Source organism: Papaver somniferum, chromosome 3 (genome assembly GCF_003573695.1).
Source record: "Papaver somniferum cultivar HN1 chromosome 3, ASM357369v1, whole genome shotgun sequence".
Lineage (NCBI taxonomy): Eukaryota > Viridiplantae > Streptophyta > Magnoliopsida > Ranunculales > Papaveraceae > Papaver > Papaver somniferum.
Window position 1 is genome coordinate 223,960,131 of NC_039360.1, and position 16,680 is coordinate 223,976,810.

Sequence of the window (16,680 nt, forward strand, 5' to 3'; positions counted from 1 at the left end):
GACAGAAATAAAGCTGAAGAGAAACAATTGCGTGAGGAAGATCGTGTTGATATAAAGGCAGATTTATATGAACATGCTAGAGAGATGTCAACTACTCTAGCTACTGAGATTACAAAAACTTTAACTGCAAACTTAGGCTCTACTCTACGAGCAGTATTTAGGGAATATCTTCCTCAGACTAACCATCGTCATGGTGTTGCACCTCCACCACCTCCCCCTGCTGGTAATGACAATAATGTTCGTGCTGCATCAATAAATCTGAAGTTTCCCACTTCTGATGGTGATGATCCAGATAGTTGGATTTTCAGTTCAGATCAATATTTTAGTTTACATGTGGTGACTGATAATCTCAAGCTAGCCATTGTTTTTGCACATCTGAAGGGTGATGCCAATGCTTGGTATCGTTGGAAAAGAACCACGGTTACTGTTACTACTTGGTTGGAGTTTTGTTCACTTGTTGGTGCTCGGTTTTCTTCTACAAAATTTGTAGATGCTCGCATAGCAATCAGCACAATTAAGCAGACGGGTACGGTCCGTGAGCACATTCCTAAGTTCGAAAGGTTGTTGAATTTCGTGACAGATCTACCTGAGGATCACTTGATCAATTGTTTTATTCATTCTCTTAAACCAGAAATGGGTCCCATGGTTAAGTTACTTGAACCTCAGACTTTAACTGTGGCTTTCACAAAAGCAATAAATCAAGAAGATGCTTTGTTAACTAACAATTACACACCAAAGCCTTATCGTCCTCCACCACTAAGGAATCATTCACCTGCTGCTTCTGTTATTCCATTAAGGAAACCAAATCGACCAGCTGGATCTAAGATGCTTACATTGGAAGAACAGAAAGAAAAACGAGAAACAAGGAGAGTGTTTCAATTCTGATAAATTATTCACTCTTGGACATCTGTGTTTGAAGCCACAATTGCTACTGTTAGAAGGATCTCCAAATGCAGATGATTATATTGCTGAGCAGCAAGATACTGAAATTGTCAAAGAACTAGCAACTGAATTTGAGGAAACACCGGCACTTTTTTCATTCACTAATGGGTTCTCCTTCTCCCTGAAAAATGCGCATCTCAGGCTTCACCAAAGGTCAAGCATTAACAGTTCTCTTGGATTCAGGATCTACTCATAATTTTCTTCATCCACGGATAGCTAAACAATGTGGTTATCAAATTGTTTCTGGAGATGCTGCCTTTCGTGTGACAATTGGTGGTGGTGGTCAGCTAAGTACTCCGGGTTTTTGCCCTAATATTCCACTTAAATTTAAGAACTATGAATTTAATGTTGATTTTCATCTTTTATCAATTAGTGGATGTGATGTTGTGCTAGGCATTCAATGTCTACGCACTTTAGGTGCAATTTCTTGGGAATTTACGACTTTGACTATGCAGTTTCACATTAATGGTTCTGACATTACTTTGGTAGGCAATGATTCTTCCACAGTGATGATGTTAGATAGTTCTTCAATGCAGCGCTTATTGAATAGAGAGCATTATGGGATTTTGTTCCAACTAAGTACATTAAAGGATAGTACTTATCCAACTGTTTATGTCTTGGCACCTGAAATTCAGCACCTAATATCTACATATTCAGATATCTTTGAGACACCTGTTTCATTGCCTCATTCACGACATCATGACCATCATATTCCATTGCTACCAGATTCTTCGCCTGTCAATGTTCGTCCTTACACGTTATCCACACTTTCAGAAGAACGAAATTGAGAAGATAATTTCAGAGTTGCAACAAACAGGTCTTATTAGGGAGAGTTCAAGTCCTTTCTCTTCTCCAATCTTGATAGTTAGAAAGAAAGATGGCACATGGCGTATGTGTGTAGATTATCGTGCACTAAATAAGATAACAATAAAGGATCGTTTTCCAATTCCTATGGTCGATGAACTCATGTATGAATAAAATGGTGCTTGTGTTTTTACCAAGTTGGACTTACGTTCTGGTTATTATCAAATCCGATTGTTTGGCCCTGATATTCACAAGACTGCTTTTCGAACACACGATGGTCATTACGAGTTTCTTGTTATGCCATTTGGTCTTTCAAATGCACCATCCACTTTCCAAAGCTTGATGAACCACATATTCAAACCTTATTTACTAAGGTTTGTGCTTGTGTTCTTTGATGATATTTTAATCTTTAGCAAGAATATTTCTGAGCATGTTGAATATTTGAAAGCTGTCTTTGAAATTTTACGTTCTCATAAGTTATTTGTGAAGGAAACAAAGTGTACTTTTGCTCAAACTTCTGTGGGGTATTTAGGCCATGTTATTTCATCTGAAGGGTGTATCAGTGGAACAGAATAAAATCAAGAATATTCTTTCTTGGCCTATTCCTAGTATAATTAAAGAACTTCGAGCATTCTTGGGTCTTACTGGATATTATCGCAAGTTTGTCAAAAAATTTGGCATCATTAGTAATCATTTAACTCAACTATTGAAGAAAGATGCTTTTGTTTGGACTGATGCTGCTACTTCGTCATTCAAACAACTGCAACATGCTCTCACTACTACTCCAGTATTAATTTGGCCAGATTTCAGCAACGAATTTTATTTAGAGTGTGATGCTTCTGGTGGGGGTTTAGGTGTCGTGTTAATGAAATCTCAACGAACCATTTCTTATTATAGCAAACCGTTATCTGGTAAGAATTTGAATCTCTCTATTTATTATAAAGAAATGTTGACTATTGTTTCTGCTGTTCAGAAATGACGACCATATTTAATGGGAAGACACTTCAAGATATACACAAATCATAAGAGCTTGAAATATTTTTTGGATCAAAAACTATCATCCATGGAAACAACAAAAACGGCTATCCAAGTTATTGGGATATGAGTATCAAATTATTTTTCGCAAAGGCAAAGAAAATATTGTTGCAGACGCTATGTCACGTTTGTCAGGTCCTCCACTAAACTTGCTATCTACACCTATTTTTTCTGGTGCCCATGATATTATAGATGAGTGCCATCAAGATGATGAGTATGCATCACTCATTGCTGGATTGGGTGTTAACCCCGTCTTTAAACGTCATTATACTTATATAGATGGCATTTTAAGATATAAACATCGCATTGTGGTTGTTTCTTCTTCTTCATGGTGTTCAAAACTGCTTGCGGAATTTCATGCAACTCATTGGGAGGTCATTCAGGTTATCTAAAAACACTTAAGAGACTTCAACATAATTTTTATTGGAAAGGCATGAAACATTCTCTTAAGGAATTCATTGATCAATGTGACATCTTCCAATGCAATAAATCTGAATCAGTGTCTCCTCCTATATTATTGAATCCTTTACCAATACCTGCTGATGTTTGGCTTGATATTTCAATGGATTTCATTGATGGGTTTCCTTTATCTGCAAGAAAAAGCTCAATTTTAGTTGTGGTTGATCGACTCTCAATGTATGCTCATTTTATTGCTCTATCTCATCCATATTCAGTTAGCACAGTTGCTGAAGTATTTATACGATAAATAGTGCGTCTTCATGGAATGCCAAGGAGTATTGTCAGTGATCGAGATGCGATATTTATGAGTAATTTTTGGACAACTTATTTCTCTTTACAAGGTACCCAATTATCTCACAGTTCAGCTTATCACTCACAATCAGATGGTCAAACTGAAGTTACTAATCGAACTTTAGAATGTTATTTACGGGGTTTCGGTGGTATGAAACCAAAGGATTGGTTTAAGTGGCTGCCATCGGCGGAATGGTGGGACAATACGAGTTTTCATACTGCTATTCAAATGACTCCTTATGAAGCTTTGTACAACCGTTCTCCACCAACAATTTTATCCTATTTACCTGGTTTTACACCAGTCCATGATGTTGATCTAAATCTTCAAGCAAGAGATCACACTCTTAAGCTATTAAAGTCTCACTTGCTTGGAGCACAAACTCGGATGAAGAAATATGTTGATTCTCATTGCACGGAGAGAAATTTTGAGATAAATGATTTGGTTTATTTACGACTACAACCATACCGGCAAACTACTGTGGCAAGCACATCTTTTTCGAAGCTCTCTCCTCGATTATATGGTCCTTTTCGAGTCTTGGAGAAAATTGGAAGTGTGGCTTATAAGTTAGAGTTGCCTGCAACAAGTCGCATTCATCATGTATTCCATGTTTCTCAACTAAAGAGGAGATTAGGAATGAATGCTAACAAAGTTGATGTGCTACCAGAAATCATTGATTATGACAAATGGGAGCCATCTGCAATTCTACAACGTAGAATGTACAAGAAAGGTCATAATGCTGGCACACAGTGGCTAGTGCATTGGAAAAATCATCCTGAAGATGAAGCCACTTGGGAAGATGCTGACGAGATTATTGCAAGATGGCAAGTCTGTTTTCCAGGGGCGTAGGATATTGTGATACCAACTCCATATAGTTTCCATGTTTAGGACTACTATAATATATTAGTTTGTCTTTCCTTTATTAGATAGGTGTTTAAGAGTTATTAAAACTCTTGTTATTTACTTCGTGTGCACGACTTTGAAACTATAAATAGCTTGGCCAATTATTAGTTTGGTTATCAATCAATACAGAATAGTTTTCTTTCGACTTTTCTCTCTTAACTCTTTAGCAGAGGTGGCTAACCCTCAAAATCAAAGGGTTTTATCTTAATTTTTAGTCTCTGTGATTTGATAGCATTGTGTTTTGGCGTTGGGTCATAACACACAATGTGGATCTAAATCTGCATTAACAAATCGGTTACACATAGATGCGTGCGCGGTGTTCAGTAAAAAAATATAAAAAGACATCTAAATACCTCAATGAATAGTTATATCCTGCTAGACATCAGATTTTCTAGGTATCGATGATTTCTATTGATGCAATTCCACTCCCTTCGGACATGCACCAGCATGCATTTTTTATTTAATCGTGATTAGTGCCATGTTACTTACACTGATTTCACCAGCGTGCTAATGTGTCCATAGGCCTGTGTGAGGTTTTATTTGGTTCGCTGTTTTTGGCGAGGGACCGACATCGTTTATATAAAGTAGAAAACTTGTCGTTTAGTCACTGCGCCTGCCGCCTGGCACAGTTATTCTATGTATTTTGTTTAAGAAGTTCTATCGCGGAAGAAGAGAGTTCTGAACTTAAACTCATTATAAAAGAAACGAATGCTGAGAGATTGAATGAGGACTACCAAAATGAAAACTAATGTTACCCAACGGCACATTTTATATCTGATAAGTTTCGAAAACATCCCTTCAAATATAAGCATTATTACACATGAAGAACCCTTTCCTTAACTCTAACCATCAAACCATTTTTCATTTTAAGTACAATTGACGGTTTGGGCTCGACAAGTTGACCCACCAAAACCTCCACCTGGAAATTGAATATCATGGCTGAAGCTGCTAATTTCATCATCACAAAAGCCATTTCTTGACCTAAGCAACTCCTAGGACCAATACTGAACCCAAAAAACTTAGACATGGTTTCATGGTTTAGCTTCCCGTTTTCACTGATCCATCGCTCTGGTTTGAACTCCAAGCAATTTTTGCCCCACACATGCTCCATCCTTCCAGCGGCATACATGGAGATCACAGTCATCATCCCAGGATCAACTATGGTTCCATCTGGAAGCACATCTTTTTTCAGAGCGGTCCTTCGGTTATGTGGAATCGGAGGATATAACCTTAGAGATTCACATATTGTAGCGTGTAGATATACAGCATCTTTTAAATCATCAATAGCAAACACCAACGGCATCTTCAGACTGTCATCTTCCTCTCTCAAATTCTTCTTAGAGAATATAATAAGCTTTAGTTCTTCTAAAATCTTTGCTTCAACATTCGGATTTTTTGCAACCAACCAAAAGAACCAAGTAAGAGCCGTACCTGTTGTATCATTTCCGCCGATGAAAAACGACAGAGCACTATCTCTAAACAACAAGTAAGAGCCGTACCTGTTGTACTTTGAGGAAAGGTAAAAGTACTTTGAGGAAGAAAGAATTGCAAGGTAGGGAAGTGATGCAACAATTGATGTGGTTGTATGAGAATAACAACTACATGGTCCAAAAGAAATTGGATGAGTTCGTCCAAGTCACACATCTATTTCTTGCTCACCCGGATTGCGTTAAATTAACTCAATGTTTTGCGCAAGTGCTTATAATTAATGGATTTCACCTACAAGACAAATAAATATGAGATGCCGTTGTTGAACATAGCTGGGCATACCTCAAGCAAGGCACCATTCACTGTGGCCTTTTGTTTTTTAAGAGACGATTTGAAAGAAAGTTATGTTTGGGCTTAGAGCAATGTAAGTTAATGTTTCAGGAGGATGCTCTTCCTAAGGTGATTGTAACCGACCAAGAATCCGCTTTGATGTATGCTATTCATAAGGTATTTCCGGACGCCCATAATTTTCTTTGTACTTTTTATATAGGGAACAACATTAGGAAAAAATGTCAACCAATAATTCAACGGCTTAAGATGAAAGACCTAGAGGATATTAAGTCACTACCGGATGGAATACGAGAAAAAAAAGGATAAATTTATGAAGGATTATGATGAGAATGAATGGTTGTGGGCTTGTTTCGCACGTGAATGAGGGGGTTTGACGTGGTCAATCACGGAAGATGATTATCGGGTAATACTTGAGGAACTTATTGCGCATTGGTCATATATCGGTGGCAAATGTGCTTTGTACATTTTACCTATTTCCAAGTATTCATGGTCTTTGATCCTTGCGACTCTTGCATGTCCATGACAATCAAGTGCACGTGGGTGGTTATGATGACAATCCATTTTTTTATTCATAGTCCAATGTTTTTCATCTTCATTCTCTTCTGTATAGTTAAAAACGATCTTGAAAGGGCATTCTCTTTTCTTCGTCTTGGTCTTTCTACCCGTCTTCCCAACATACATGGAACCCTATTTATGCTTATCAATATCTTTGCCTCTTCTCTCACAAACCATTTCAATCCGGTTCTATCGGCTTTGTTGCCCGGTCACTAGCACGCAATTTATTAGCAATCCATGTTCATAAGCCCAAGTCTTTGCTTCCGCTTTACTTCCCCAGCTCTACAGGTATACAAGGTCACATATATACTTTGTAAATGTTTGGGATATATACTTTTAACATATAAGGTAAAACATATCACTCAATTTGTTACCTACCAAGTCATTCTGGAAGTGATCTCGATTATCTTCGAAAATAGTGTTAACCCCCGAAGGTTGATCGTGCATTGGTTGAGGTTCAACAATCACGATTTACAAGAACACGGCGTGGTTAGATAACTCAAACAAAGAAACTTACTAAAGGTTCGGCTAATTCGAAAATTTGAAACCAGAGCCGAACTTGGAAAATTCTCAAACTAAAGCAAGGTTCGGCTAATTCGAAAATTTGAAACAAAAGCCGAACCTTAAGCTTTCAGAAGTTCGGCCAGTAATCTGGATGTACACTTACACCACAGTGTTCGGCTGACATAATATGAGCCACATTACACTGTAACTGGAAAAAAAACACCAGAAAACAATAGGTTCGGCTATCCAATGAAAGAAAACGAACAAGCCGAACGTTCTTCCAGCGCAAAGTTCGGCTCTTATATTTCAGCCGAACCCAATACTGAACTTCGAAAAAGTTTGTAAAAATTCAATTTCTTGGAGAATTAAAGCTGAAAAAAGGAGATTAGATGTTGTATACGAGTATACCTGTGTATTATTAGCAGAAGGTTCTTCATTAATCTATTCGTCCTCTGGATTTGGCTCATAATAAAAACCATCACCTTGAGTATTAGGTTGAAGTTGAGTTAAAGTTTGAGCAAAATCATTCTCATAATCCAAAAAATTGGCCAAATCCGGATCATTGTTGTAGTTGATATGTATTATATCATCTTTACGAGATGAAGATTCTCCCGGATCATCCATTTTGAATCACAAAAATCTCCCAAATCTCAAAAACCCTAGTTTTTCTTTTTCACTTCTTCTTCCTATCTCAAAAACCCCACTCTCACTCAAAAATTAGATTGGTTCAATTAATATAACACTCACAACTTAACTTAGTCAATCATTAACATTATTAATTAATCATTATTATTAAAACTAATCATAATTATTAACACTAATTGAATAAGGGTAGTTATGTCATTATCAAAAAGGATAGATAAGGGTTGATGGTGTTTTTTATTTAGTGATCCTATTTTGTCATTATTCAGTATGCCTCAAGAAAATTCAGTATGCCTCAAAACAGGTTTCAATTTTAATGGCCTTTGGTGTTTGGTCGGATTTATCCTATCGTCTTGTTTGAAGCTAGAATCAAGTACTCATGGTTGCTAATAGGAGGTATCAGTTTAGTGGAAATTTGGTGGGAATGTACCAAAATCCATATAAAACAAACTGGAAAGCGTTTTATCCGATAAACAGGTACCCCTGTTAGTACCGTCGCAGGTACTCATCGAAATCTGTTGTCTATTGCAGGTTCTATACATTCTCCCACTGTCATCTCTCTCTTTAATTCCATGTATCCATTTCCAGAAAAAATGATAATATTGGTTATCAGTCTAAATCTTTTTTAGTTTTCTTCTAATTGGCTCCTTTCAAAAATAACCCATCGATCATATTCGTATACAAACTCTAAAACATCTATCAATCTTATTCGCTCATTCACAAAAACTAACGGCTAACAACAAGAAAATATACATCTCAAGGAAAAGCTGTATTACAATCTGTTTTGGTAATTGCTGATTCCACACCAACAACAGCTACTTGACCATCATAAGAATGACAATCCATGAATGAGATTTTATTTGTCTAATGAATCTGCTGAAAATTTACTTTCTTTTCGTAACAGCCACGTCTTTTAAAGTAATCTGCTGAAATTTCCATTACCCCGGTAGCATTTCAACATGGCATATTTTCTTCATAAAGATGAAGATTTGATAACCTCAATGTAGGAATAGCAGAAAGAGGCGTTGTTTTCCTTAAAACAATCCCAAACGTGTCTTTGAAATCAAGTTTAGTTCCCTCGGGTAATTTCCAATCGAATGAATGCAGAAGAGAAGCCAGGACATATATTACCATTCTTTCGGCAAGATTAATTCCTACACAGACTCTCCTCCCAGATCCAAATGGAATATAATCAAAATTGTTACCTCTGTAATCATATTTCTTAAGAGGGTCATCATCACTTCCTAAGAACCTCTCTGGCTGAAACCGTAATGGATCAATCCATGCTTCTGGGTCTCTGTGAATTGCCCATGCGCTGACAAAAATTCTGGAACCCTTAGGAACCGTATATCCACCAACTATGGAAGATGCAATAGAACAATGTGGAACCAGTAATGGTGCTCCAGGATGTAACCTTAATGTCTCTTTCACCACTGCATTCAAGTAATGCAACTTACTCATGTGAGATTCTTCTACCACATTGTGAATGCCTATCACTTGGTCTAACTCCTCCTGAGCCCTTCTTATAACTTCTGGATTATGCATCATCTCAGTCATCGCCCACTCTACCGTAGTGATTGAAGTGTCAGCCCCAGCTGCAACAACATCCTGTTTACATATTATCATCATATATTAGATAATTCCATCTTAAATCAGGTAAAGAGAATACCATACAACTCAAAGCTTGAAATTAAGGGTTAAACTAGGTCAGAACTCGGGCATAAAAGTGAACCTTATGACTGTTAAGTTGATAAGATATATTTTCCGTTCTAAATGCGCCATAACGAAAAAAAAAACTAAGCAACTCTTTTATCCAATAATTTAGTAAAGTTAAAAATGATAGCTAAAAGAAGAAGAATATATACCAGGAGCAAGGCCTTAAGCTGGATAATAGTTATTCGTGTTTTAGAATCCTGCTTCTCCATGAGCTCCAAAAGAAACTGTAAGAAATCCTTGCCACTTTTCTCTCTGTGTTCATTATTCTCCTTATCTAATTTCAAGTGTTGATCAATGACGGAATGAAATATCTGATCCATCTCCCGTACAAGCTTGTTTGCCTCCTTATCAAATCCTTGTAAATCGAATCTTGCAAGAATTGGAAAAAAATCTGAAATATTGGGTTTGAGAACCAGCTCATTCATCCCAGTCACTATCCGCTGGAACTCTATCCCAACATTAATCCTTTCCTCCCCATGAATTGTAGCACCCCATAACATGCTCAATACCACGTTAAGGATTGTTACAAACACTTGTTCACCAACATTTATAGGTGTATTGATCATACCATACACATCCTTCACCATTCGTCTAACCTCTTTTCGACGCAAAGCATAACAAGAATCAAGACTTGTGTTACTCAATAGTTCTTGGTTGCATATTTTTCGAAGTTTTCGCCATTCTTGATCACTGTGACCCCATATAATATCACTCCACCCATAGGTCAAAGCTAACAATGCTACTGGTCTATCCCTACCAGCAAAGTTAACATCTTGATCTCTAAGAATTTCCTTTGCTAGTGAAGAAGAACTCACCACAATTACACACTTCATACCAAACTGAAGTTTGATAATCAGTCCATATATTTTGGATAACTTTTCGAAGTATACATGGAGATTAGGTTCTAACGAAAGAAGGTTTCCGATCAAGGGTAACCCTCTAGGACCCGGTGGAAGTCGCAATTCCCTTCCATTCCTCCTTTGGGACTTAACAATTACTACATAAACACAAGTGATTAGAACCACAACCACCACAGAGACGTACACTCCCATGACTTTATTCTCACCATCTGCGATGTCGTCAACCCACCGCCCCCATGGAAAACCAGCTGAAAGTTGTGAAATCATTTGTACTAAAACTGCAGAATACCAACAAAAGCCTAAACAAATTTGGATTGAAAACTAATACACCACCTTATATTTACAGGACAGAGCATCAAAAAGGAGTGACATAAGACCAGCCGGAGAACCTTAATGCTTTTAGATTGAAGGGGTTTTTCAGGAAAAGTAAATTCCTTCCAGAATGGAACTAGTGATCATTGACATACTATCAAAAGAAGCCAAAGAGTATAATGAGTAAAGGACAAGTACTTGGGTAAGCTTCAAATCCTAATTTTATATCCTAAAAATCTATCAATAAAATTGAAATAAAGTATTTTCTTAACCTGAGTGAGCCTACAAGGAGATAAGGTTTAATAAATAGGGAGGGAATACAATATCCACTTGTGCCAGCTTATCTGAAATACCTACCACAAGTGTTAACACTCCGCCTACTTTTTTGATTTTTCTTTTTTGTTTAGCCATTGACCGAAAAAGGAGATCAAGATTGATTATAGTTGCTGGAATTTTTCATGCAATTCACCAACGTTACCCCCCATTTGATAGAATCAGAGGTTTTCTCGACCACAGATATTTGTCTTTACCGTCACCGGCAAAAACCACCTAGAGATTATTTTGTATTCAACCCATTTATATTAAATTGATGGATTGAAGAACTTTCCGACCAACAACTAAGAGCAAATCCTTATTTCTGGTGGATATTTCAAAACCACACCTAGCTAACAGAATCCTAGATGCTTTTAAGCTGAGGATAGTTTCTCTGCTACCCCCAGAAGGACAGAATTAGAATAACGTAATGATGAGATTCTATACTGATACGGGGAATTGTAAAATCAGTGGAGGAAGAAATTATAGTGTGAACCTAAACTGAGTAAACTTTAGAAATAAAATAAATAAATGAAAACATGAATATATGCAGTTCAAAAACGAAAGAGATTTAGCATGAATGCATTGAATCTAATAGAGGATAAAATTCAATGACAATAGAAGTTGATCTCATGAGGTCGTCCGGAATTAAGTTGCCCGGCCCCAGTTATAATAGGGAATATAAATTCATTTTACTTAATGGCAACCAAATTCATTTTCATGAAAAAAAAGACGTAGCAACCAAAATATCTGGTAGTGCACCTGCAAATTAGGTTGCATGACCGATCGCGACCAAAATTCGGGCTCTGGCCAATATTTGACCAATATATTATCAATGACCAAACATTAAAAAGATGCAACTCTGAGAGTTCACACTGACATAATCTTCACTTTTCCATGGAAAGAAAAGAGTTCTAGCTTTGAAAGAAACTCATATCATCACAAAATCAAAATAAAGCACACCTAAGATCACAATGGAAATGGTTCCAGAAATGATTTTTGTCGTCACACCATTCTCCTGTTCTGCGAGAGTCTAGACAATGCTAGCTTTTAGACAAGTTTCAGCAGCATCTGTGACTATGTTTATTCTAACACTACTTTTCTAAGGTAGACTTCCTAAAACCAGAGCTATGAAAACTCATCAAGGAAAACACTTGATGTGTAACTATTTGTTGTTAGACTCACTCAATGTAAGAAAACAAAAACAAAGTAGCAAAGCAGAAAATTTCATTAATTGCATACGATTTTGCAGTAATATTAACAATAAAACAAAGCCTAGACCTAACACATAGACTTGCATCATGGCAACCAAATTAGCTGTGAAGTGAGTAAAAAAGAAAATTTTAAACTCACAATGACCGGATGTCAGGGCAGAAAATTCCGCAAGACACAATTCTTGGTTGGGTAAAGTTCCCCCCCTGCTAGTCTCGGTGAGGGGGCCACATGGTTGTGTCTTGTGGGATTTTTCACGAACCGAACTGTTGGGTTTTATGAAGCTTTCAAGTCATAAAGCATAACATCATCTCCTTTAGGCCCTAAGTAGAATTAAGGAGTTTTTACACAACTATGTGTGCGCATCTCTGTACATATGCAGCTGATACAGGGTGTTCATAATTGGATGCGCTGAGGGTCTTTCTTTATACTTAAATCGAAGGTTGATTATTTATCCGAACGATTTCAAGCAAAAAGATCAAATTATCCAAATTTCTAAAGCTTTTAAGTTAAGCTAGCAGCTACAATCAGAAGCAAGATGGCTCTGTTTAGCCCTTAAGTTGCTACAAATGAGACTCACAAACATGATGGATTTAAAGATGGATCAGAATAACCTAATCTGAGTCACCCTCTGAACTAAAAGTACCAGTGCAAGCCCAAATATTGCAAACAAATTCAGACAAAGCTAGCCAAGGAATTGAACTTTAACTAATTGAACAGACAAAGAAACAGACAAACAAAGAAGTCCTGAAAAATTTTAACAATGTAAAAGATAAATAATCTTTCTCGAATTTAACGGTTTCTCTAACTGCAATATCAGAACTGACTTGGTTTTATGCTTAAAAATTGAAACATTGCCAAAATGTGCTCAATGAGATTTAAAACTACAAATTTGTAAAAAAAGAAAAAGAAAAAACCTCTAAAGGCTTTCACAGGTATACATAAAAATAATCCTGCAAAGAAGCAAATAACATACCTCTCAATGCTGTCATTCAGAAAAACCTTGAAATCTTCTTTATGCAAAATCTGTTCTTGTTGTACCTACAAGCATATACTAATTTATCAACTCTAAAAAGTTGAAGATATTGATAAACTTGAAATTGCAAGTTGCAAAAACAAGAAAGCAATCAAATAGTCACAAATTAAGGATGTTGAATGAATGTCCCCATAAATCTTCCATGTAATATTGTAATGCGAGTATGTCAGAAAATTTATTGGATTCATTTTCATTACACAAACGAGATAGCAACTTGATTATAATGTAACAGCATTAACAATTGTGGGTGAAACTTTGTCTTCGTCAACAGATATTATATCATAAGTAAGGTAATAACTCATAATCTAACTCTGAATATTTCAGTCTTTCCAGGTCGACTATACATTAGACAGGCAAGCTGTGTTCTGCTAGGCAAATGAAACCTATATTCCACGAACTATAATGCGTTGAACCTCCAGGGAAACAATGATAAAGGATGACTGGGGAGTATAAATGAAATGCTCAAAATATGCCTGGAATTTAATGAAACTTTAGATGTTATCTGCCTTGACATATTGAACACAAACAAATTAACAAACTTCTTACATGCTGCTGTTGATTTGAATACATTTGGTATTTTTATATCTAGGTAAGTTCCATTAAACGAAGGGTGAATGGTCGTATTGATAATTGATAATTACAAAACATCATGGATACAAATAGTAGCTTCATGGATTCAGAAACCATGCCATGCCATGCCTTCTTTGGTATGACACTATGCAAACAACATCATATGCGCACTACATACAGACCCAAAATGCAAAGGATGAAAATACCACTAATAAGCTCAAGGATAGGTATTTACCGAGTGAAGCTGGGAATCAACGTCAGGAGTAAAATCAGCAATATGAATCCACATGAGTATTTACCATACAAATTTCAGGATCAACTTTTCCAGCAATGTAGAGCAATAGCAGAAGAAATTAACATCAGTAGCCAGGCACAAATTACTTTCTTTAGACGCCATAACCACAAAAAGTTTCTTCCCAGTTGGATTCTTAGCCATCTTGGCTCTTTCTAAATACAATACCCAAACCAAAGATCCTTTGAAAAAACCTTCAGTGGATTTTATAAGTAGTATAATTTTGATTTTTTCTACGCTTAGTCTTGGGAATTCTTTTACAGGAAAGTGGCTAGCAGAATTGAAGTACGGAACACCACGAACAGGATCATAAGTAGCTACCAAATCATCGATAATATGAAAATCACAAAAGCCAGATCTTCTGACGAGAAAAATCAAACACATGTGATAAATTCGGTATACTTATCATAAAACTTCTTCAGCTCATTTTGGTGACTCTTCTGCTTCTTCATCAACAACTATTACATTGCAATCATCGATCGAAAATCCAACTCCATGGAAATAAATTTAAGTCCCTTCCAGACAGCATCCGAAGATGCAACTTTTAGAATAGCACATCCATAAGTTTTCTCTTGAGTTTTGCCTCAACTAAGTTCTTGAGATTCCATGACTAAAATTTCTGTTTGCCGATGAATGATATGTTCTTCTCTCTGTACCTATGAGGAAATTCTTTCATTTTAACCTTTTTAAACTATGCTGAACTTAAACTTGCAATCAAAGATCAGAAAATTAAGGATCTATTCAGATACTGAATCACACACAAGTGAGTAATTCGATATATGTACGAACTGTAAATGAGCCAATCCATGATAACTTAACCAACTTTTAATAATGATGAAACAGCATAAACCAACTTGGGTGAGTTTGCATCTCCTTCGCCAACAGATACCAACTGAAACCAAAAGGAGGAAACTTCCATTCCTTCCAGATTCACCTTGTACTACACATTCCAACCCTTATACTCAATGCCCATTTCCATGATTTCCTTCCCAATACGACTACCTACCTCACCAGAAACCGGAACCACATATAAATGACCCCAATACACTTCAGACGAATCAATCTTTTCCAGCATAAACCACTTCTTGCTGTCCTTTACAAGCCTGCGGAAAACATCCCCAGTCACTTATCCATCAGTATAATGTAAAATTTGTAATACGGTGATTCTAATGGACCAAATGCAAAACTAACATTAGAGATGAAAGTAAACCCATCTTTGTTTTCTCCACCGGCAAGATTCTGCAATCTTTGGTGGATGGATTTTAAACGACACACTTAGAACCCCAATTCCTAATTCTACAATTACAAAGTTACAATCTGTATAAATTTGTGTTTTTTTGACCTCTCATTCACAAAAGTGAGGGTTTTTAAAAATGGACAGAACTATTGATATCTCCATCAAAAAAGACATAACCGTGGTGTTATTAAGCTAGTATCATGAAGGAAATATTTGACACCCATCGTTTTGATACTGATTTCAATACAAGCAGAGATTTTAATGGTAATTGCATCAAAATCAACAGTCAGACATCGACATTAGAACCTAAAATTGATAATGATGACAAGTAACTAGGATCATTAGAATATTTTACCTTGTTCTCCTTCATTTTTTATTTTCCTCTGAAATGAAAACTGAAATATTGAAGCTCAGTTCTGTATCTGAAGCTGAAAAGAAAACCCTGAGATTTATTGTAAAACATAATAAACCCAATGATCACGCAATAATAAATCCAATGATCACGCAATTCTTCAGGAATAGTCTTCTTCACTGATCTGTAGTGAACCCTAGAAGAAACTTTGAGCATCTGTGATAAACCCTAGAAGAGAATAAAGGAACCCCATATTGCAATTTTTATGCAGCAGCCAGCAGGAGATGTTACAGCTTCATTTCCATACCTGGGGCCTTTGGGCTCTTTTATTGCCACAGTCAATGAGCCCAGCGGGTATGGTCCAGTGCCAGGCCTATTAAAACAACAGTCGTGTGGGCTTCCGAGGAGCCGGAGAAATTGTTGGAAGTGAAAACTACATCCACACCCATTTTTAAGATTTTGGACACTGTGAAACCCACCGATAAAAAAGTTCAGGGACGCACTCAATTTGGGCGAAAAAATTGCTCCCAAACTCATAGTTTATAAAATTAGGTTTCTTCACGATTTGTTCTTCAATTTCTTTTCTTCTTCTTCTCTACCGCAATTTCTTTATGCGCCTGAACTTTTAATTTTAGTTTCCACAATCCAAAACTATAGATTTGGAATCAGATCGAGAAACTGTTGGAATCATACTGAGATTTAAAAAAAAATTGTGAAGAACTTTTGTTGCCATCGATAAAGAGAATGATGAGTATCCGGAATTTCTTGTGATATTGAAGGAGACAAGGAAGAGAACTGGTAAGAGATTTGAGATAAGTTTTCTGATGATAAACGGAACTGAACTAGTTTGAAGAACTTTGAAATAAAGG

General features: G+C 36.6%; 2 protein-coding genes across 2 annotated transcripts; both read right to left on the reverse strand.

Moving 5' to 3' along the window:
• Positions 1-5,246: 5,246 nt before the first annotated feature.
• LOC113360716 (noroxomaritidine synthase-like) lies at positions 5,247-6,772 on the reverse strand. The gene is made up of 2 exons (XM_026604187.1): positions 6,682-6,772; positions 5,247-5,863 (listed from the first exon to the last, which is right to left on the reverse strand). The coding sequence occupies exons 1-2, from the start codon at positions 6,770-6,772 to the stop codon at positions 5,247-5,249; spliced, it is 708 nt and encodes a 235-aa protein (XP_026459972.1).
• A 1,750-nt stretch (positions 6,773-8,522) lies between these two features.
• Positions 8,523-16,046, reverse strand: LOC113358788 (cytochrome P450 76C4-like). Its single transcript, XM_026602465.1, has 5 exons — positions 15,815-16,046; positions 14,166-15,325; positions 13,301-13,365; positions 9,778-10,766; positions 8,523-9,520 (listed from the first exon to the last, which is right to left on the reverse strand). Exons 3-5 carry the CDS (start codon positions 13,314-13,316, stop codon positions 8,867-8,869), a joined length of 1,659 nt encoding a protein of 552 aa, XP_026458250.1. The 5' UTR covers positions 13,317-13,365; positions 14,166-15,325; positions 15,815-16,046; the 3' UTR covers positions 8,523-8,866.
• Between the last annotated feature and the right edge of the window lie 634 nt (positions 16,047-16,680).